General features: G+C 43.9%; 1 protein-coding gene across 1 annotated transcript; it reads left to right on the top strand.

Moving 5' to 3' along the window:
- The first annotated feature begins 1,620 nt into the window (after nucleotides 1-1,620).
- Nucleotides 1,621-17,066, top strand: ociad2 (OCIA domain containing 2). The gene is made up of 7 exons (XM_070554020.1): nucleotides 1,621-2,078; nucleotides 2,162-2,246; nucleotides 15,836-15,889; nucleotides 15,995-16,042; nucleotides 16,419-16,557; nucleotides 16,719-16,793; nucleotides 16,947-17,066. The coding sequence occupies exons 1-6, from the start codon at nucleotides 2,007-2,009 to the stop codon at nucleotides 16,789-16,791; spliced, it is 471 nt and encodes a 156-aa protein (XP_070410121.1). The 5' UTR covers nucleotides 1,621-2,006; the 3' UTR covers nucleotides 16,792-16,793; nucleotides 16,947-17,066.
- The last annotated feature ends 6,166 nt before the right edge of the window (nucleotides 17,067-23,232 follow it).

Below are 23,232 nucleotides of genomic sequence, written 5' to 3'. Positions count from 1 at the left end.
CGGGTGGAATGTGGTAACAAGCAAGTACGGGGGCGGTTGTGTCATCGCCTCACTTTTGATTTGCCAGTGATAGACCGCGAGGGTAACTTTAACCGTGCGGAGACGAAGAGGTGAAAATTTGATATCAAGATCAAAGAGAAAGTGCGCTGCAGAACACTCTGGGGAGCAATAGGGGTTGTATGAACTAGTCAACTTCACTATAGTGACTTTTTATGCCTGTCGTCGACTAGTCGCTGTCACGTGATAATGACCGGCAAGATGCAGCCCTCGGAAAAGACAGCAGCCTGCTGTCAGCAGGTGACAAGCTCCTGCGCTGGGGGGGGGCAACGCGCTGTGCCAGAGCGCGTCGGTACTGACACGCGATCGTTCATGTCGGCTCATTTCCTTTAATGTTTTCTGTTTTTATTTGCGCCTGATGCGTTTTGCTGCTGTGGAGCGGGGCGCATCACCTTGTCCTCCGACGCACCGATCACTGATGCGGCCGGCGAGCAGCGAGCACTCCGCTGTTTTTGCGGTCGGTAGATCTTTTAGAACTGCAGTTCAAAGGTAACTCATGAGGTGAATATATATGAACCCAGGTAGCAGTTTTTCTTTAGGATTGAGAGGAGATGCAGGAAGATAATAAACAGGCAGGACAGAAAAATAGTCAAATAAAAACAAGTTAGTTTTTGTACCTGTTGGTTGCAACAAACAGACACCATTGAAGGTAATCAGAAGTGAGGAACAGAAAATGAAATAATTATTTTAATGTTTAGAGCAGCAGGAACTCAGAGAGGCTGCAGGCGCATCAGTGAGTTTGCAGCCGCTGCGCAGAGGGAGGGGGGAGAGGGCTGAAGCAGGGGGAGGGGGGAGAGGGCTGAAGCAGGGGGAGGGGGGAGAGGGCTGAAGCAGAAACTACCGTTGTTAAAAGAAATGTGTTTAACTTTGAAAATGTGGGCGCAATTTTAATTGTCAAAAACTCCAACGAACCATTAGTTTATTTTGCTCAAATAGAAATTGAGGCCTGCCTCTAATTCTTGCCGTCCTTCCAATAAAGGCCTGGAGCTTGATGAGCTTGTGTCAAATACAGGCCCGGGCCTCTATTAGAGGATTTACTGTAATTAATTGCACAGCCACAATGTAGAAAACTCTGTGTTCACCCTAGACACTGCCCCCTACCGGTCATAGGGGATATGACGACACATGCTCTCTACTTGAGTCAACATGTAACAAAAAAATGAAACTGTGTTTAAAATATAGTTCATAATGTATTTCATGCCTAAAGATGAACAAACATCTTAGAGAACAACAAACTAACAATGAAATCCAGTGAATTTGTTTATTCTACATTTAAAGTTCTTGAAAAGATGAATCTTTTAGAGTTATCCATCAGGCTTGAGGAAGTCTGTTTTTAGATGGCATGAAGAAGTGGCAGACTTTAATAGCTTGATGAGAAAAATGAGCAACAAACAAACATGTATCAGAACAAGAGTTAAGTGTGTCCTGTAGGGCTCTCCCTGCAGTGTTGTAGCCACTGAGGACAGATAAAGGAAATGAAAGCACATGACAGTCCAGCCCAGCTGTTTGAAATGAAAGTTGATTGTTCCTATTGAACCAAACAGCTGAGCTTGAGAAGAAAAATCAAGCTGTCAGATGGTCAGACATCCTTTCATACCAGAACACAGCAACAGGAAGTATTTTTTAACCTTTTTTAAATTTAGAATTCAATTGAGCAAATTTAACAGTTTGTGTAAAGTACAACACAGCAGGCTCGAAAGAGATTCCTTCATCTGATTGTAAAAGTTAAAAGTCTACAACCAAGGTTCCATTCAATATCATCTTTACTTATACCCATTAGTTGTGTTGAAACACCTCTTCAGAGTTTCCTTAGGGCTGAGTCTGGACGCAGTCCAGGGAGGAGCCACAGCAGCCAATTAGATTTGAGACTCTGTGAGAGAAGAAGTAAAGCAGTCTAAGGTCGTTACGCGGCAGCAGACCTCACGGAAGCCCTGAGAGACTCCAGCATCATGAGCTCTGACACCCCAGTGAAGACAGAAGAAGCTGCTCCTAATTCAGCAGCTGCAAAAGGAGGGTGGAAGGTGGGAGGTTTCTACCGGTTCTTCCAGTGTGTGTGTGTGTGTGTGTGTGTGTGTGTGTGTGTGTGTGTGTGTGTGTGTTACAGTGTCCTCTGAGTGATGCTCATATTCACAGAGAGGATGTGAGGAAGGTTTGGAAAGAGTGCCAAGAGGAAAGCTTCTGGTACAGGGGTAATCACATCAGTTTTGTACATTTCTGAATCGTCTTACCTTACTTTAGAATTTGTAAAAGTGTGTGTGTTTCATGTGTATTGCATCAGTCTTGTAGTAGGAGCAGCATGTTGTCACTCATCAGTCACTTCCTACACTCGTGTGTCAAAGTTAAAGTCCCATGAGTTGTCACACACACAGGTGTGTGTGCGAAATTTGTTCTCCGCATTTGACCCATCCCCTGGGGGAGCGGTGAGCTGCAGACACGGCCGCGCTCGGGAACCATTTGGTGGTTTAACCCCCCAATCCAACCCCTTAATGCTGAGTGTCAAGCAGGGAGGCATTGGGTCCCATTCTTTCAAAGTCTTTGGTATGACCCGACCAGGAATCGAACCCTGATCTCCCAGTCTCAGGGCGGACACTCTACCACTAGGCCACTGAGAAAGGTGTGTTTACATTCGTCAGTGTGTGGAGCTCAGAGTGGGGCCCAACCAAACTTCCATGTGTGCATGTTGATTTAAAAAGTAGTGGATTTATGGAACATGAAGGCACATGATTCTGGACTGAACAGGCCTGATTTTAGGTGAAAGGTGGGCGTAGCTTGGCTGGGAGTGTCCCAAGTGTCCATGACGACGTAGACCAAGCTGATTCTTATAAAAACGAGACCTGATCCAACAAGAGGGACAAAACTAATTAAAGCTGCAAGCAGCGTCGTTCGGCCCTCGCAGCTCCGCGCCGCTCCGGTCTGGACGGCAGCCCGGGGCACCAGTGCACGTCTGACAGAACAGAAACGTCAACCACCCCGACACCAGAAACCGCGAATGGCCTCCTAGTCTGCACCTCACCCTGACTCAGCATCCCCTCTGAGCTCACCATTAAATTGAATATTAAGATTACGGCGTTACGCCAGAATTCGCCATGGCATCAAAGCCCCTCCCTTTCTGGAAAGCTATCAGATCTGAATGGTCATTACAGCATCATGAAGACAGTGCATGACCTTAGGGTCATGTTGACTAAATTAGAGGGGACAAATATGGGCATTTCAGCATAAAAAATAAATTCCTGTAGTCAGGGGGCGGGGCTTAGGTGATGTCAGCTGTCCACATTGTCATTGTTTACAGATATGGTCAATGATCACACAGACAAAGTTCGAAAAAGATCTGATCATGCACATGGGAGTTATTAAGTCAAGTAAAGTAATGGCGAAAGGTCAACGTTTGAGGCTTAGCCACGCCCACACCTTTCAACTTTTGAAAAATCCGACGGTTGAATTTTTTCCCCTATGTCTTAAGAGTGTATTGCAGAAGTTTGAAGGTGATTGGTGAAAAGGGCGACGGAGCATCACTCTCCAAACAATGTGTGCGAAAACCACTAAATCACGTACTTGCACCAAAATGGCCGACTTCCTGTGCGACTTTACGCTTGGCTCCAAGAGACTTTTTTGTAGGTCCTGAGACCCCACATTAGTGTACCAAATTTCGTAATCCTCAGTCAAAGCATGGCTTGGGGCTGAAAGTTTTAATGGCTCTAGGGGGCGCTATTTAAGAATATAGGCCACGCCCACAAACTTCAGCTGTCTATTTCTCTTGGAGCTCAGACTAGGATCACTCACCAGAAGTTTCGTAGCAATATCACGATAACTGAAGAAATGAGACAAACGTATTTCCATGGCGTGATGGCGATTTTCGCCATGGTCCCAAAGCCCCGCCTTTTTTCAAAACCTGCCAGTACTGGAGACCAAGTAACCTCAACTTGTCTACTGCTGTTTGCCACAGAATCCTGGTGATTGGGTAAAAGGAGTCCAGTAGGGAGCTGTGAAAAAAAGAGTAGCGTGGCGACAGGTCAAAGTTTGAGGCTTAGCCACGCCCACACCTTTCAACTTTTGAAAAATCCGACGGTTAAATTTTTTCCCCTATGTCTTAAGGGTATATAGCAGAAGTTTGAAGGAGATTGGTGAAAAGGGCGACGGAGCATCACTCTCCAAACAACGTGTGCGAAAACCACTAAATCGCGTACTTGATCCAAAATGGCCGACTTCCTGTGCGACTTTGAACTTGACTCCAAGAGACTTTTTTGTAGGTCCTGAGACACCACATTAGTGTACCAAATTTCGTAATCCTCAGTCAAAGCATGGCTTGGGGCTAATAGTTTAAATGGTCCTAGGGGGCGCTATTTCAAAACATAGGCCACGCCCACAAAATTCAGCTGTCTATTTCTCTTGGAGCTCAGACTAGGATCACTCACCAGAAGTTTCGTAGCAATATCACGATAACTGAAGAAATGAGAGACAAACGTATTTCCATGGCGTGATGGCGATTTTCGCCATGGTCCCAAAGCCCCGCCTTTTTTCAAAACCTGCCAGTACTGGAGACCAAGTAACCTCAACTTGTCTACTGCTGTTTGCCACAGAATCCTGGTGATTGGGTAAAAGGAGTCCAGTAGGGAGCTGTGAAAAAAAGAGTAGCGTGGCGACAGGTCAAAGTTTGAGGCTTAGCCACGCCCACACCTTTCAACTTTTGAAAAATCCGACGGTTGAATTTTTTCCCCTATGTCTTAAGGGTATATAGCAGAAGTTTGAAGGAGATTGGTGAAAAGGGCGACGGAGCATCACTCTCCAAACAACGTGTGCGAAAACCACTAAATCGCGTACTTGATCCAAAATGGCCGACTTCCTGTGCGACTTTGAACTTGACTCCAAGAGACTTTTTTGTAGGTCCTGAGACACCACATTAGTGTACCAAATTTCGTAATCCTCAGTCAAAGCATGGCTTGGGGCTAATAGTTTTAATGGTCCTAGGGGGCGCTATTTCAGAAAATAGGCCACGCCCACCAGATGTTCACATCAGATCTTTTGGGGGGCCGGACTAGGATCACTCACAAGAAGTTTCGTGACGATATCTTTGGAAATGACGAAATGGGAGGCAAACGTAAGGCCAAGGCGGTACGCCTGAATTCGCCGCGCCACCACAGCCCCGCCCTCTGCCGAAAACTCCCATAAAGTGACGCCAAGCAACCCCCACTTGTCTTGAGTTACCAGCTACAAATTTGTGGTGATTAAGTGAAATGGGGCAATTTGGGACCTTTCACAGTAAAACTTGATCTTTTTGGTCCTGAGGGGGCGGGGCTTGTGTGATGTCATCATCCGACCTTTCAATTTACTTTGTGGGTGGATGACGAATGACCACAGAAAGTTTGGTAACTCTATTCCATTCAGTTATGAAGTTATAGCAATTTAAATATTTTTGGCGAGTAGTCAAACTTCGAGGCCTGGCTCCGCCCCTTCAACATATACGAAAACTCAGAATCCTTATCTCATTTTGTTCGCCCATCCCTTCTGAGCAATTTTACACAATTTTTGAGACGATCGTGCGAAAAATGATCGAGCAATCCAATCAGAAACGGACCCTAAAAACGGCAAAAACGGCAAAAAATCGCCATTTCAACCCAAAATGGCCGACTTCCTGTTTGATATTGACCATGGTTGCAAGAGACTTTTCTGTGCGGACTGTTGAGTACTACAAGTGTACCAAATTTCATAACTGTACGATAAACTAAGCTTTATGGAGAGGGGTTTTTTTCACTTTGTAGGGGGCGCTGTTCAGCCATTTTCTTTGCGATTTTTTTGGGACCTTTAAAATATCAAATTTTTCACCAGGCCTGACAAGTGTGCAAAATATTGTGAGTTTTGGGGTATGTTAAGGTCCCCAAAAAGCTGTTCAAAGGGGGCACGGAATAACAAAAAATAATAATTAAAGCTGCAAGCAGCGTCGTTCGGCCCTCGCAGCTCCGCGCCGCTCCGGCCTGGCCGGCAGCCCGGGGCAATAGGGCACGTCCACGGAACAGAAACGTCGACCACCCCGACACCAGAAACCGCAAACGATCACCTCGTCCGCACCTCACCCTGACTCAGCATCCCCTCTGAGGACACCATTATATTACACGTCTCACAACTAGGGCATACTCTACCTTTACGACTCTCGTGGATCTGATGACACAGACCAACTGTAATGCTTTTCTGACCACGTTGTTTGAAGTTATTGTAGGTTAAACTTATCTAGGGCCGCTGGAAAGCTTTCAGATCATGACAAATATGGGCATTTCACCATAAAACAATAGACTTCCTGTAGTAGAGGGCGGGACTTAGGGGATGTCAGCTGTCCACATTGGCATTGTCTTCAGATGTGGTCAGTGATCACACAGACAAAGTTTGATATAGATTAGATCATGCACATGGGAGTTATTAAGCCAAGAAATGTAATGGCGAAAGGTCAAAGTTTGAGGGTTAGCCACGCCCACACCTTTCAACTTTTGAAAAATCCGACGGTTGAATTTTTTCCCCTATGTCTTAAGAGGATATAGCAGGAGTTTGAAGGCAATTGGTGAAAAGGACGATGGGGCATAATACTCCAAACAATGTCTGCGAAAACCACTAAATTGAGTACTTGGACCAAAATGGCCGACTTCCTGTACGATTTTGCACTTGGCTCCAAGAGACTTTTTTTCCTGAGACAACACATTAGTGTACCAAATTTCGTAATCCTCAGTCAAAGCATGGCTTGGGGCTATTAGTTTAAAAGGTCCTAGGGGGCGCTATTTAAGGAAATAGGCCACGCCCACAAACTTCAGCTGTCTATTTCTCTTGGGGTCAGACTAGGATCACTCACCAGAAGTTTCGTAGTGATATCACGATAACTGAAGAAATGAGAGGCAAACGTATTTCCATGGCGTGATGGCGATTTTCGCCATGCTCCCAAAGCCCCGCCTTTTTTTGAAACCTGCCAGTACTGGAGACCAAGTGACCTCACGTTGTCTACTGCTATTTGCCAGAGATTCCTGCTGATTGGGTAAAAGGAGTCCAGTAGGGAGCTGTGAAAAAAGAGTGGCGTGGCGACAGGTCAAAGTTTGAGGCTTAGCCACGCCCACACCTTTCAACTTTTGAAAAATCCGACGGTTGAATTTTTTCCCCTACGTCTTAAGAGTATATAGCAGAAGTGTGAAAGCGATTGGTGAAAAAAGCAACGGAGCATCACTCTCCAAACAACGTGTACCAAAACAACTAAATCGCGTACTTGTACCAAAATGGCCGACTTCCTGTGCGACTTTGGACTTGGCTCCAAGAGACTTTTTTGTAGGTCCTGAGACTCCACATTAGTTTACCAAATTTCGTAATCCTCAGTCAAAGCATGGCTAGGGGCTGGCAGTTTTAATGGTCCTAGAGGGCGCTATTTCAGAAAATTGGCCACGCCCACAAATTTTAGCTGTCCATTTCTATTGGGGGTCAGACTAGGATCACTCACAACAAATTTCGAGGTGATATCTCGATAACTTAAGGAATGAGAGGCAAACGTATTTCCATGGCGTGATGGTGATTTTCGCCATGCTCCCAAAGCCCCGCCTTTTTTCAAAACCTGCCAGTACTGGAGACCAAGTAACCTCAAGTTGTCTACTGCTGTTTGCCACAGAATCCTGGTGTTTGGGTAAAAGGAGTCCAGTAGGGAGCTGTGAAAAAAAGAGTGGCGTGGCGACAGTTCAAAGTTTGAGGCTTAGCCACGCCCACACCTTTCAACTTTTGAAAAATCCGACGGTTGAATTTTTTCCCCTATGTCTTAAGAGTATATAGCAGAAGTTTGAAGGAGATTGGTGAAAAGGGCGACGGAGCATCACTCTCCAAACAACGTGTGCGAAAACAACTAAATCGCGCACTTGGACCAAAATGGCCGACTTCCTGTGCGACTTTGCACTTGGCTCCAAGAGACTTTTTTGTAGGTCCTGAGACACCACATTAGTGTACCAAATTTCGTAATCCTCAGTCAAAGCATGGCTTGGGGCTGACAGTTTTAATGGTCCTAGGGGGCGCTATTTCAGAAAATTGGCCACGCCCACCGGATTTTCACGTCAGATTTTTTGGGGGGCCAGACTAGGATCACTCACAAGAAGTTTCGTGACGACATCTTTAGAAATAAAGAAATGGGAGGCAAACGTAAGGCCACGGCGGTACGCCTTACTTCGCCGCGCCGCCACAGCCCCGCCCTCTGCCGAAAACTCCCATAAAGTGACGCCAAGCAACCCCCACTTGCCTTGAGTTACCAGCTCCAAATTTGTGGTGATTAAGTGAAATGGGGCAATTTGGGACCTTTCACAGTAAAACTTGACCTTTTTGGTCCTGAGGGGGCGGGGCTTGTGTGATGTCATCAACCGACCATTCAATTTACTTTGTGGGTCGATGACAAATGACCACAGAAAGTTTGGTAACGCTATTCCATTCAATTATGAAGTTATAGCAATTTAAATTTTTTTGGCGAGTAGTCAAACTTTGAGGCCTGGCTCCGCCCCTTCAACATATACGAAAACTCAGAATCCTTATCTCATTTTGTTCGCCCATCCCTTCTGAGAAATTTTACACAATTTTTGAGACGATCGTGCGAAAAATGATCGAGCAATCCAATCAGAGACGGACCCTAAAAACGGCAAAAACGGCAAAAAATCGCCATTTCAACCCAAAATGGCCGACTTCCTGTTTGATATTGACCATGGTTGCAAGAGACTTTTCTGTGCGGACTGTTGAGTACTACAAGTGTACCAAATTTCATAACTGTACGATAAACTAAGCTTTATGGAGAGGGTTTTTTTTCACTTTGTAGGGGGCGCTGTTCAGCCATTTTCTTTGCGATTTTTTTGGGACCTTTAAAATATCAAATTTTTCACCAGGCCTGACAAGTGTGCAAAATATTGTGAGTTTTGGGGTATGTTAAGGTCCCCAAAAAGCTGTTCAAAGGGGGCACGGAATAACAAAAAATAATTAAAGCTGCAAGCAGCGTCGTTCGGCCCTCGCAGCTCCGCGCCGCTCCGGTCTGGACGGCAGCCCGGGGCACCAGTGCACGTCTGACAGAACAGAAACGTCAACCACCCCGACACCAGAAACCGCGAATGGCCTCCTAGTCTGCACCTCACCCTGACTCAGCATCCCCTCTGAGCTCACCATTAAATTGAATATTAAGATTACGGCGTTACGCCAGAATTCGCCATGGCATCAAAGCCCCTCCCTTTCTGGAAAGCTATCAGATCTGAATGGTCATTACAGCATCATGAAGACAGTGCATGACCTTAGGGTCATGTTGACTAAATTAGAGGGGACAAATATGGGCATTTCAGCATAAAAAATAAATTCCTGTAGTCAGGGGGCGGGGCTTAGGTGATGTCAGCTGTCCACATTGTCATTGTTTACAGATATGGTCAATGATCACACAGACAAAGTTCGAAAAAGATCTGATCATGCACATGGGAGTTATTAAGTCAAGTAAAGTAATGGCGAAAGGTCAACGTTTGAGGCTTAGCCACGCCCACACCTTTCAACTTTTGAAAAATCCGACGGTTGAATTTTTTCCCCTATGTCTTAAGAGTGTATTGCAGAAGTTTGAAGGTGATTGGTGAAAAGGGCGACGGAGCATCACTCTCCAAACAATGTGTGCGAAAACCACTAAATCACGTACTTGCACCAAAATGGCCGACTTCCTGTGCGACTTTACGCTTGGCTCCAAGAGACTTTTTTGTAGGTCCTGAGACCCCACATTAGTGTACCAAATTTCGTAATCCTCAGTCAAAGCATGGCTTGGGGCTGAAAGTTTTAATGGCTCTAGGGGGCGCTATTTAAGAATATAGGCCACGCCCACAAACTTCAGCTGTCTATTTCTCTTGGAGCTCAGACTAGGATCACTCACCAGAAGTTTCGTAGCAATATCACGATAACTGAAGAAATGAGACAAACGTATTTCCATGGCGTGATGGCGATTTTCGCCATGGTCCCAAAGCCCCGCCTTTTTTCAAAACCTGCCAGTACTGGAGACCAAGTAACCTCAACTTGTCTACTGCTGTTTGCCACAGAATCCTGGTGATTGGGTAAAAGGAGTCCAGTAGGGAGCTGTGAAAAAAAGAGTAGCGTGGCGACAGGTCAAAGTTTGAGGCTTAGCCACGCCCACACCTTTCAACTTTTGAAAAATCCGACGGTTAAATTTTTTCCCCTATGTCTTAAGGGTATATAGCAGAAGTTTGAAGGAGATTGGTGAAAAGGGCGACGGAGCATCACTCTCCAAACAACGTGTGCGAAAACCACTAAATCGCGTACTTGATCCAAAATGGCCGACTTCCTGTGCGACTTTGAACTTGACTCCAAGAGACTTTTTTGTAGGTCCTGAGACACCACATTAGTGTACCAAATTTCGTAATCCTCAGTCAAAGCATGGCTTGGGGCTAATAGTTTAAATGGTCCTAGGGGGCGCTATTTCAAAACATAGGCCACGCCCACAAAATTCAGCTGTCTATTTCTCTTGGAGCTCAGACTAGGATCACTCACCAGAAGTTTCGTAGCAATATCACGATAACTGAAGAAATGAGAGACAAACGTATTTCCATGGCGTGATGGCGATTTTCGCCATGGTCCCAAAGCCCCGCCTTTTTTCAAAACCTGCCAGTACTGGAGACCAAGTAACCTCAACTTGTCTACTGCTGTTTGCCACAGAATCCTGGTGATTGGGTAAAAGGAGTCCAGTAGGGAGCTGTGAAAAAAAGAGTAGCGTGGCGACAGGTCAAAGTTTGAGGCTTAGCCACGCCCACACCTTTCAACTTTTGAAAAATCCGACGGTTGAATTTTTTCCCCTATGTCTTAAGGGTATATAGCAGAAGTTTGAAGGAGATTGGTGAAAAGGGCGACGGAGCATCACTCTCCAAACAACGTGTGCGAAAACCACTAAATCGCGTACTTGATCCAAAATGGCCGACTTCCTGTGCGACTTTGAACTTGACTCCAAGAGACTTTTTTGTAGGTCCTGAGACACCACATTAGTGTACCAAATTTCGTAATCCTCAGTCAAAGCATGGCTTGGGGCTAATAGTTTTAATGGTCCTAGGGGGCGCTATTTCAGAAAATAGGCCACGCCCACCAGATGTTCACATCAGATCTTTTGGGGGGCCGGACTAGGATCACTCACAAGAAGTTTCGTGACGATATCTTTGGAAATGACGAAATGGGAGGCAAACGTAAGGCCAAGGCGGTACGCCTGAATTCGCCGCGCCACCACAGCCCCGCCCTCTGCCGAAAACTCCCATAAAGTGACGCCAAGCAACCCCCACTTGTCTTGAGTTACCAGCTACAAATTTGTGGTGATTAAGTGAAATGGGGCAATTTGGGACCTTTCACAGTAAAACTTGATCTTTTTGGTCCTGAGGGGGCGGGGCTTGTGTGATGTCATCATCCGACCTTTCAATTTACTTTGTGGGTGGATGACGAATGACCACAGAAAGTTTGGTAACTCTATTCCATTCAGTTATGAAGTTATAGCAATTTAAATATTTTTGGCGAGTAGTCAAACTTCGAGGCCTGGCTCCGCCCCTTCAACATATACGAAAACTCAGAATCCTTATCTCATTTTGTTCGCCCATCCCTTCTGAGCAATTTTACACAATTTTTGAGACGATCGTGCGAAAAATGATCGAGCAATCCAATCAGAAACGGACCCTAAAAACGGCAAAAACGGCAAAAAATCGCCATTTCAACCCAAAATGGCCGACTTCCTGTTTGATATTGACCATGGTTGCAAGAGACTTTTCTGTGCGGACTGTTGAGTACTACAAGTGTACCAAATTTCATAACTGTACGATAAACTAAGCTTTATGGAGAGGGGTTTTTTTCACTTTGTAGGGGGCGCTGTTCAGCCATTTTCTTTGCGATTTTTTTGGGACCTTTAAAATATCAAATTTTTCACCAGGCCTGACAAGTGTGCAAAATATTGTGAGTTTTGGGGTATGTTAAGGTCCCCAAAAAGCTGTTCAAAGGGGGCACGGAATAACAAAAAATAATTAAAGCTGCAAGCAGCGTCGTTCGGCCCTCGCAGCTCCGCGCCGCTCCGGTCTGCCGTCGCACCAGTGCACGTCTGACAGAACAGAAACGTCAACCACCCCGACACCAGAAACCGCGAATGGCCTCCTAGTCTGCACCTCACCCTGACTCAGCATCCCCTCTGAGCTCACCATTAAATTGAATATTAAGATTACGGCGTTACGCCAGAATTCGCCATGGCATCAAAGCCCCTCCCTTTCTGGAAAGCTATCAGATCTGAATGGTCATTACAGCATCATGAAGACAGTGCATGACCTTAGGGTCATGTTGACTAAATTAGAGGGGACAAATATGGGCATTTCAGCATAAAAAATAAATTCCTGTAGTCAGGGGGCGGGGCTTAGGTGATGTCAGCTGTCCACATTGTCATTGTTTACAGATATGGTCAATGATCACACAGACAAAGTTCGAAAAAGATCTGATCATGCACATGGGAGTTATTAAGTCAAGTAAAGTAATGGCGAAAGGTCAACGTTTGAGGCTTAGCCACGCCCACACCTTTCAACTTTTGAAAAATCCGACGGTTGAATTTTTTCCCCTATGTCTTAAGAGTGTATTGCAGAAGTTTGAAGGTGATTGGTGAAAAGGGCGACGGAGCATCACTCTCCAAACAATGTGTGCGAAAACCACTAAATCACGTACTTGCACCAAAATGGCCGACTTCCTGTGCGACTTTACGCTTGGCTCCAAGAGACTTTTTTGTAGGTCCTGAGACCCCACATTAGTGTACCAAATTTCGTAATCCTCAGTCAAAGCATGGCTTGGGGCTGAAAGTTTTAATGGCTCTAGGGGGCGCTATTTAAGAATATAGGCCACGCCCACAAACTTCAGCTGTCTATTTCTCTTGGAGCTCAGACTAGGATCACTCACCAGAAGTTTCGTAGCAATATCACGATAACTGAAGAAATGAGACAAACGTATTTCCATGGCGTGATGGCGATTTTCGCCATGGTCCCAAAGCCCCGCCTTTTTTCAAAACCTGCCAGTACTGGAGACCAAGTAACCTCAACTTGTCTACTGCTGTTTGCCACAGAATCCTGGTGATTGGGTAAAAGGAGTCCAGTAGGGAGCTGTGAAAAAAAGAGTAGCGTGGCGACAGGTCAAAGTTTGAGGCTTAGCCACGCCCACACCTTTCAACTTTTGAAAAATCCGACGGTTAAATTTTTTCCCCTATGTCTTAAGGGTATATAGCAGAAGTTTGAAGGAGATTGGTGAAAAGGGCGACGGAGCATCACTCTCCAAACAACGTGTGCGAAAACCACTAAATCGCGTACTTGATCCAAAATGGCCGACTTCCTGTGCGACTTTGAACTTGACTCCAAGAGACTTTTTTGTAGGTCCTGAGACACCACATTAGTGTACCAAATTTCGTAATCCTCAGTCAAAGCATGGCTTGGGGCTAATAGTTTAAATGGTCCTAGGGGGCGCTATTTCAAAACATAGGCCACGCCCACAAAATTCAGCTGTCTATTTCTCTTGGAGCTCAGACTAGGATCACTCACCAGAAGTTTCGTAGCAATATCACGATAACTGAAGAAATGAGAGACAAACGTATTTCCATGGCGTGATGGCGATTTTCGCCATGGTCCCAAAGCCCCGCCTTTTTTCAAAACCTGCCAGTACTGGAGACCAAGTAACCTCAACTTGTCTACTGCTGTTTGCCACAGAATCCTGGTGATTGGGTAAAAGGAGTCCAGTAGGGAGCTGTGAAAAAAAGAGTAGCGTGGCGACAGGTCAAAGTTTGAGGCTTAGCCACGCCCACACCTTTCAACTTTTGAAAAATCCGACGGTTGAATTTTTTCCCCTATGTCTTAAGGGTATATAGCAGAAGTTTGAAGGAGATTGGTGAAAAGGGCGACGGAGCATCACTCTCCAAACAACGTGTGCGAAAACCACTAAATCGCGTACTTGATCCAAAATGGCCGACTTCCTGTGCGACTTTGAACTTGACTCCAAGAGACTTTTTTGTAGGTCCTGAGACACCACATTAGTGTACCAAATTTCGTAATCCTCAGTCAAAGCATGGCTTGGGGCTAATAGTTTTAATGGTCCTAGGGGGCGCTATTTCAGAAAATAGGCCACGCCCACCAGATGTTCACATCAGATCTTTTGGGGGGCCGGACTAGGATCACTCACAAGAAGTTTCGTGACGATATCTTTGGAAATGACGAAATGGGAGGCAAACGTAAGGCCAAGGCGGTACGCCTGAATTCGCCGCGCCACCACAGCCCCGCCCTCTGCCGAAAACTCCCATAAAGTGACGCCAAGCAACCCCCACTTGTCTTGAGTTACCAGCTACAAATTTGTGGTGATTAAGTGAAATGGGGCAATTTGGGACCTTTCACAGTAAAACTTGATCTTTTTGGTCCTGAGGGGGCGGGGCTTGTGTGATGTCATCATCCGACCTTTCAATTTACTTTGTGGGTGGATGACGAATGACCACAGAAAGTTTGGTAACTCTATTCCATTCAGTTATGAAGTTATAGCAATTTAAATATTTTTGGCGAGTAGTCAAACTTCGAGGCCTGGCTCCGCCCCTTCAACATATACGAAAACTCAGAATCCTTATCTCATTTTGTTCGCCCATCCCTTCTGAGCAATTTTACACAATTTTTGAGACGATCGTGCGAAAAATGATCGAGCAATCCAATCAGAAACGGACCCTAAAAACGGCAAAAATGGCAAAAAATCGCCATTTCAACCCAAAATGGCCGACTTCCTGTTTGATATTGACCATGGTTGCAAGAGACTTTTCTGTGCGGACTGTTGAGTACTACAAGTGTACCAAATTTCATAACTGTACGATAAACTAAGCTTTATGGAGAGGGGTTTTTTTCACTTTGTAGGGGGCGCTGTTCAGCCATTTTCTTTGCGATTTTTTTGGGACCTTTAAAATATCAAATTTTTCACCAGGCCTGACAAGTGTGCAAAATATTGTGAGTTTTGGGGTATGTTAAGGTCCCCAAAAAGCTGTTCAAAGGGGGCACGGAATAACAAAAAATAATAATAATCAGAGCAAAAACAAGAGGCCTTCGCAGCGCTTTCGCTGCTCGGGCCTAATAATAATCAGAGCAAAAACAAGAGGCCTTCGCAGCGCTTTCGCTGCTCGGGCCTAATAATCAGAGCAAAAACAAGAGGCCTTCGCAGCGCTTTCGCTGCTCGGGCCTAACAAGCAATTTATCTTTGAGCTTCAAAAAGCTGACAGATTTCGTTAAAACCTTTATCACGCTCGACTTTAGCACTGTTGCAAAATAAACAAAGCACAAAGGTGAAAGTCATGCATAAGCTGCTTGGAGACAAATGCTGTTGACTCTACATGGATGGCTGGCCAGCCACGATGAATACCAACAAAACTAGACCTGTCTGAAGCAACAACATGTTTTATTTATTTATTCTTATCTTTGATCGCTGTCCTGGTCCTTCCAGGACCTTCTTATTTGCAACAATCCTGGATTTGTCCTTTTGCTCTCTAATTAATCAAAGGTTATCTAAGCGATCAACGTTCAAATGGAACTGGAGGCGTGAAGTGGGTTCAAATCCAGACAGGACGGAAACGTCTTTGTAAAGGCAGTGGATCAAAACTAAAACCTTTTTAGTAGTTTCTTTGTTTTCTTTTTCCATTTTTACTGAGATGTAATTCCTAGAAGGGAAGAAATCCTTTCTTTTATTTCATTGGTGCCTCTATTTCGTAGCATAATCGTTGTTTCCTACATTGCAGCTCTTCCACTCTCCATCGGCAGCATGGCTGTTACTGGTGGTCTCATCTTCAATGGTAATGTCCTGATCTCTCCTTATTTCAATATAACAAATGAAGCAATAATTTCTGTCAATGTTCACTTAATTTAAGCTTACTTTGCATATTTTTCCCCTCATTTAGGAGTGTGGAAGAAATCAATAAGATTTGGCTACTTTCCTAAACTAGCAGGTTTGTGTTCCGCACTTTCTGGAATATTTTCAAGATTCAAGATCTTTTATTGTCATTGCACAGGTGTGCAAGGCAAAAATAGAAGTCATGCAAATGCGCACTCACTCACACACACACACACACACACACACACACACACACACACACACACACACACACACCTTTTGCACACACAGCTAGTTTAAGGTGCAAATAAAATGTAAAGTATAAATGTAAACACGGTAATAAGACATGGCTAAACTATGAAGTGAAATAGAAAGTAAACATAGTATAAATGTAAACCGTCACATGTTGAGGTATCAGGTTAATATAAAGGTGCAGAGTAGACTAGTAATGCTTGGTTACAGTTTCCCTTAAATAGTTTTTTTTTCTTCAGTTGCGGGACTCCTTGGGTTCGCAGTGGGAAAAGCTTCTTATTTTGGGACTTGCCGGAGCAAATTCCAGGAGCTTGGTATTAAAGACGGACCAGGATATGGACCCTGGTCAAGGACAGGCCACCATGGTCCAGGATGCAGGTGAAGGAAAAAACAAACTCAATCATTCTTTGTTAATCTACGAGTGAGAGTAAATATAATGATGCAGTCTCTTGTGGTGTCTATAAACTGTATTTTTTTTCTTTCAAATCCATGATGAAGCTCGTTTGGATGTCTCTGTGTGTCGTTTTGTTTCTTGGCAGATCCTGCGGTCATGTGTGTGAAGAATGTAAAAAGAAAGCTCCAGCTGCACCGGCAGAACAAACACAAAGCTAAAGGTAAGTGTATCTTATCTAATAAGATATACAAGCCTTTTCATAAATCTTTGCTAATGCTAACATCTTTACATAAAAGGTCAAAACTGCAAAGGATTAAAAGTGTGTGCGGTGCATGGCATGGATGCATTTTTATTTGTTGCCTTTAACTTTCAGCCTCATCTTAAACAAAGAAGGAACATCTATTGGTGTGGAATTTTCAGGTTTATATCCTCATAATAAATGCTATAAAAACATCAAAGTTGTTTTTGTTTTTCTTACACTTCCTCTACTGTCCACAAGAGGGAGCAGCTATCCCATTCTTAATGAATTTTGCTAAGTTTCTCATAAAGGGAGCTTTTATGTGAGACTTACAGACCCTAGCTCCTGACAGTTTGTAACAGCAAAATACTTATTTTCTGCACCATTATACTAACAAAATCTTTAAAAATCATGAGATTTTCTTTTGTACATTCAGTTTCTCATAGTTGGAGTACCCATGATGAAAACTGCAGACCTGTTCCACCTTTTTATGTGGAACAATTTGTACAGTCGGTGGCTGACAAGTACTTTTTGCTCCACTGTACCAAACAAATTATTATTTGTTTTAATCAAGAAGTGTGTGTGTGTGTGCGTGCGCGCTCAGACCTGCCGCAGCAAGAGCAGGTCCGAACAGGAGTCAGAGAAGATGTTTGTACTGAAAATCGTTAATTGTTTCCTAATGTAAGGTATTTTTCCTAAATCATTAAAAGTTGCTGCTGTTAAACCTCTTTCATCAGAAAAGTGAATTAGATCTCTTAACTACAGACCAATCTCTAATCACCCTTTCATTGGGGACAATTAATGAAAAAGCAGTTATGGTCCAGCTGAACAACTTTTTGGAGACAACCTGCTGGACAGTTTCCTTCCAGTCAGGCTTTAAACAACACCACAGCACTGAGACTGCACTGATTAAAGGTAATAATAAATAATTTTACTTGTAAGTGCCTTTCAAGACTCTCAAGGTTGCTGAACATAAAACACGAACATAAGTACCACAGTTTAAAAACAATGCAAACAAAGCAATTCACATGATCAACTGAGCAACACATAAAACGAATAGGAACGGTAAATGGCCTGTATTTGATATAGCGCCATCTAGAGTCCTGGAACCCCCCAAGGCGCTTTACAACACAACCAGTCGTTCACCCATTCACACACACATTCACACACTGGTGGTGATGAGCTACGATGTAGCCACAGCTGCCCTGGGGCGCACTGACAGAGGCGAGGCTGCCGAGCACTGGCGCCACCGGTCCCTCCGACCACCACCAGCAGGCAACGTGGGTTAAGTGTCTTGCCCAAGGACACAACGACAGCGACTGACTGAGCAGAGCTCGAATCTGCAACCTTCTGATTACGAGGCGAGCGCTTAACTCCTGTGCCACCGTCGCCCCTTTATAGGAGCAGGTTACAAAGTAAGGTCAGATATAACAACACATTAAAAGAAAAAAGACGAAGTAGAATATGCAACCCTGAATACATTAGTTTTAAGTAGCTCTTTGAAAGTTTGGATAGATGAAGCTGTACGAATACCCAGAGGAATTTTGTTCTAAAGCCGCGGTGCAGCTGAACCAAACAACCTTTGTCCCATGGTGGACAGACGGGTACATGGAATGGTGAGGAGACAGTCTGAGGAAGAATGCAAGACGGTGTGTAAACATGGAGGAGGCTTTGAATGTTCACAAAAGGATTTTGAACTCTACGCAAGTGGACTGGAAGCCAGTGCAACAGCTTGAGAACAGGTGTGAAGACGATGTTCTTGAGATGATATGGGCTGCCGAGTTCTGAACCAGTTGTAATGTGTGGGGTAGTTTTGTGGCAAGACGGAGAGTAGTGTGTTACAGTAATCGAGCCTAGAAGTGACCAGGGCATTAACTAAAATTGCAGTGTCGTGGGGGTAAGGGAGTGATGGAGACAATTAATATTACATAGACAGAAGTAGGCGGAGCGGGTGATGTTTATATGAGCTGAGAAGGAGAGGTTGCTATCCAGAATGACACAAACTCTTGTCCTGTGATGAGGGGAGAACATCAACTGAAATAGAAAATTTGTGAATTTTACAGATTGTGGATTTTGAGCTGATGAGGAGGAATTCTGTTTTATTTCCATTAAGTTGGATGAGGTTGTGAGAGAACCATGTTTTGGTTTCATGGAGACAATTTAACAAAGAGGAAGAAGGAAAAGATGCAGTTGGTTTAGAGGAGAGATACAGTTGGGTGTCATCTGCATAACAGTGGAAATTGACATATTTTTCAAAGATATTTCCAGAGGGAGAGCATATAGATAATGAAAAGAAGGCACCCAGGACAGAGCCTTGTGGCACACCAGTTGAAACCGGGGAACGAAGGGATTGAAAAGACTCGAGTTGAACAGAATAAGAGCAATCAGAGAGATATGAAAAGAACCAAGAGAACATATATATAGATAATGAAAAGAAGGGCACACACACACACACACACACACACACACACACACACACACACACACACACACACACACACACACACACACACACACACACACACACACACACACACACACATATATACACACACACACACACACACACACACACACACACACACACACACACACACACACACACATATATATGCCCTTTTCTGGACTGAGATGTCAGATGTTTTTCCTGGGATCTGCTTTAGCCTCTCCTCCAGTTTGGGGGTCACTGCCCGAGTGCCCTCATGACCACGGGCACCACCAATGTTTTCATTCCAGGTTTTCTCAAGTTCATCTTTGAGGTCCTGGTACTTCTCTAGTTTCTTGTGGTCCTTTTTCCTGATGTTGCCATCACTTGGTAATGCCACATCAACCACAACAGCTGTCCTCAGTTGTTTGTCCACCACCTCAATGTCCGATTGGTTCTCCATTACCATTTGTCAGTCTGGATCTAGAAGGAGCTTGGCTCTCATTCTCAACCACCTTAGGGGGTGTTACTCACTTTGACCTTGGGACTTCCAGTCCATACTCCAGTCTCTCTCTCTCTCTCTCTCTCTCTCTCTCTCTCTCTCTCTCTCTCTCTCTCTCTCTCTCTCTCTCTCTCTCTGTATATATATAATATATTTATGAAATATATAAGATATACCCTCAGGTTGTGTATGAACGTTTACTGACACAGTTTAAAATAACCTCCCTTTCCAATGGATAACATTTTGACTTGTTTTATGTTGTTATTTGATCAACTCGGGTATTACATTATTCCTTGGAGTACACTCGTAATTTTCTGTTTTCAACAGAAATACGGTGTACGCCGGTGAATATAAGAAGCACACCCTTGTCAACCCCCAAAAGACGTCATGCAATCAACAGGTTGTTTTCCCAAGACTGTCAAGAATATTGTCCAATCGCAAACATTGTTTGGTGTAGGCGCAAACCACTGTAGCCAATGAAAACAAAGGAGGCGGGACAAACAGGGTGCCGTCTGCTCTGACTGTGGACCTTTACCAGCGCTGACACAGACTGTGAAAAACAAATCACATCACAACGCAAATCCTTCCAATGGAGGAGGGCCAGAACGTACAAGCTTGTTCGGCAAATTAAAAGACTGCAAGCTAGCGACTAGGCTTAACTAAAGGGAGAAGAGGAAAAAGTTGTGAGTAACGTCAACATTACAATCCCTGTAGAAAAATGATGACAGGATTTTTGCTTGTTAACGTAGTTAGCGTCGGCTTAGTCGTTAACTTTGCTGTAGAGATTAACGTTAGCCTACCCAAAGGCAGCCGTAGCATGCTAAAGAAGGAGAAGGAGTTTGGCTGTTGTGCTAGGTAGAGTTAGTCGCTTTCCATCAACGTTTAATCTTAAGTACCGTTCTCCTACACGTCGTCACAAGTTTCAGCTTGTTGGCAGACTGAACGTTAACTTTAAAACTGGCTGGTCAGCTGAAGCAAGTTAGTGCTGCTAGTTAGCCTCTTGCTTAACATTAGCGGTTTCCTCAGTGCAGTATAACAACGCCTGGCTAGCTCTGCTAACTGAAACGCTACCCATTATATTGTGTTGTATGTCATTCAATTTTATTCTCTCAAGGTTTATCGCCTGCTGGTGAAACGGCGACAATCAGATTAACTTACTGTTTAGGATGCTTGGGCACAGCAGTCAAAACAACCACACACAAACACTGAGTAAAGTCCAGTTTATATTGACATTACAACGACATCAAATTTGAGCTTTTACTTTTTATTTTTTGTAAAAGAAAATGAAGTTATTTAGGGAAGAGCACTTTTTGAGCGTTAATAGTGGGTTTGAGGGGACTAACATGTCTGAGCATGGTGGCTCTTATGCAATGGCATAATTGCGCGAGCTTCAAGCTTTGCATCAAGCATCGATTGTACTGAAGTGTTTCCTGTTTGAAAAGCCATCAGATACGAATAATGTATTTATTTATTGAATCTTGGACACAAAAAGAGAGGAATCTGTGGTCAGTTCACTCTTGACTTGTTAGATGTGACAAGAAGGTACAGTGAAATGCGAGTTTGTGTTTACTTCCACTCTCATCTGTGTGTATGATGATTTACTTGTAAGTTGGATCACAACAGACACCAGTCTACTTATGATGCTCACATTAAGTGTTCATCAACATTTTAGGAAGGACTTTGCAGTTTGTACTAACCTTCAAGATCATTGACCTGCAGCTGGATGCACTGCACAGTCCACGTGCAACAACAAATAAATAAATAAGACAAACCTTTGATGGCAGTGTAAATGTGTAGTTTATTTATTTTGTGCCCCAGCTAGAGGGAATCCCTTCTTGACAGAAGCAGCCATCCATCTGTGATTATCCAGGGCACAATCCCAGTGATGTTTGTCTTAATCTGGTAGACATTAATGGCACTGAAAAGCATGAGGATGGAAAAATCAAGCCCTGAAAAATGTCCCCACAGTGACCTCTGGCTGAGCTCCCCCCTACTAGGATTAACTGTTAATTCAGTGTTTCAGTGACAAAATTGATGCTCAACAAAAATCTCTATACCTCCTTTAAATTTTTCATGCAGCAATCCTATTGATGCAAATATTTGTTTAATGAGTTGCCCCTGCAGCAGCATTTCTGCAAAACCTCCATAACGTCCAATTTTAGAAGCTGTAACCTATTCTATCTTATCTCAATAGGATATTTTCTGCTTTAGTTTTCACACAATCCTCACATAACTTCTCCTCAACCTCTCAAAAAGTACTTATTGTCCAGATGGCAGCAGATGACCTCTTATCTGGACATAGACGGATCAGTTGAAGCCAGTTTCATTTGTGTGTTTGCATTTGCACATGCAGAGATGACCAGACAGCTGAACAAATGGAATTTAGTAGAATTGTACACAGATGGGGTGTTAGACCTTGCTATTTGCTTAAGCACTGTATGCCAGCACCAGTATATACTGGTAACACTTTCCTGCATTACACTCACATTACTTAATAATGAGCAGCTTTGGTGTTTTATTTAATTCTGTTTGTGGGAGAATATTCACAAGTCTGTTTGGGGAACAAGTGATTTGTTATTATAGTAGTAGGTGATTAAACAAAGAAAACATGAGGTTTGTAAAAATATGAACATGTTGATTTTATGATAGCTGTTTGCTATTTGTAATGAAACTCTGGTCAATGTGTCTCTGACCTTCCAAAGGTCTCTTCCTTGTACTGCAGAGATTAACAAACAGCATTACTCTAAGTTGGGCTGGTTTTTAATTGCACTGGAAGTCTTGGGATAATGTAGCGCACAATGAGGACTGAGTCCAGCTAGAAATAACCTATAATTGAGCCCCACTGAGCAAGATTATCCTTGGCTTTGGGAAAGAGGGGTTGGAGCATAATTGATGTTTGGGTCTGGCTTTGCCAAAGAAACCACCCTGTTTTTGTCCTCAAGGCGGCCTCAGTTCAGTTCTCTTTGTTTCGGACACATTAACACTACATTAATACCACCAACTATCCGGGTTTAGAGTTCCTTTAGTGGGAGATAAACACAACACTATAATCCAAGGAAACATATGAATAAGTGCTCATTCATTTATTTTTTGTACTAGTTGGAAGAAGCTAGTGATGTCTCGGTGTAAGAGGCTGTGATTACGATAGGCCAAGCCTGTCATTTAGTTAAGGAGGGAGCCAGATAAAGGTTTTCCTCTGCTCAGTTTACTGGAGCACTGTGGCTTTTTCTGACCATTTTCTGGTCCAGTTAAAAAAAACAACAGCAGCAAAATAGAATGAAAATAGAAAACATTTGAAATTTTTGGGGAGCACTCTTTTGGGACTGTTGCAGAATGATTGAAGCTATGTTTTTGACGGAGTAAGGAGGAGAGTCTGAATTCACTCCTGGTTCCTGGATGTTTTATCAGCTTAGCTTCCATTAACAGCATCTCTGCTGTGCGACAGACTCATAAAGTTGGCGGTTAATAGCAGATAAAGCTCAGTTAAACATTAC

The sequence above is a fragment of the Nothobranchius furzeri genome, chromosome 8 (genome assembly GCF_043380555.1).
Source record: "Nothobranchius furzeri strain GRZ-AD chromosome 8, NfurGRZ-RIMD1, whole genome shotgun sequence".
NCBI lineage: Eukaryota > Metazoa > Chordata > Actinopteri > Cyprinodontiformes > Nothobranchiidae > Nothobranchius > Nothobranchius furzeri.
The sequence above is the reverse complement of the archived record's forward strand: the minus strand, read 5'-3'. Positions and strand labels throughout refer to the sequence as shown.

What these genes read in the sequence shown, in the direction of transcription:
- ociad2 (XM_070554020.1), top strand. Translation starts at nt 2,007, where the DNA reads ATGAGCTCTGACACCCCAGTGAAGACAGAAGAAGCTGCTCCTAATTCA. An exon ending in CTACTTTCCTAAACTAGCAG is followed by an intron (nt 16,043 to 16,418) that starts GTTTGTGTTCCG and finishes TTTTTTCTTCAG; the next exon opens with TTGCGGGACTCCTTGGGTTC. An exon ending in CACCATGGTCCAGGATGCAG is followed by an intron (nt 16,558 to 16,718) that starts GTGAAGGAAAAA and finishes GTTTCTTGGCAG; the next exon opens with ATCCTGCGGTCATGTGTGTG.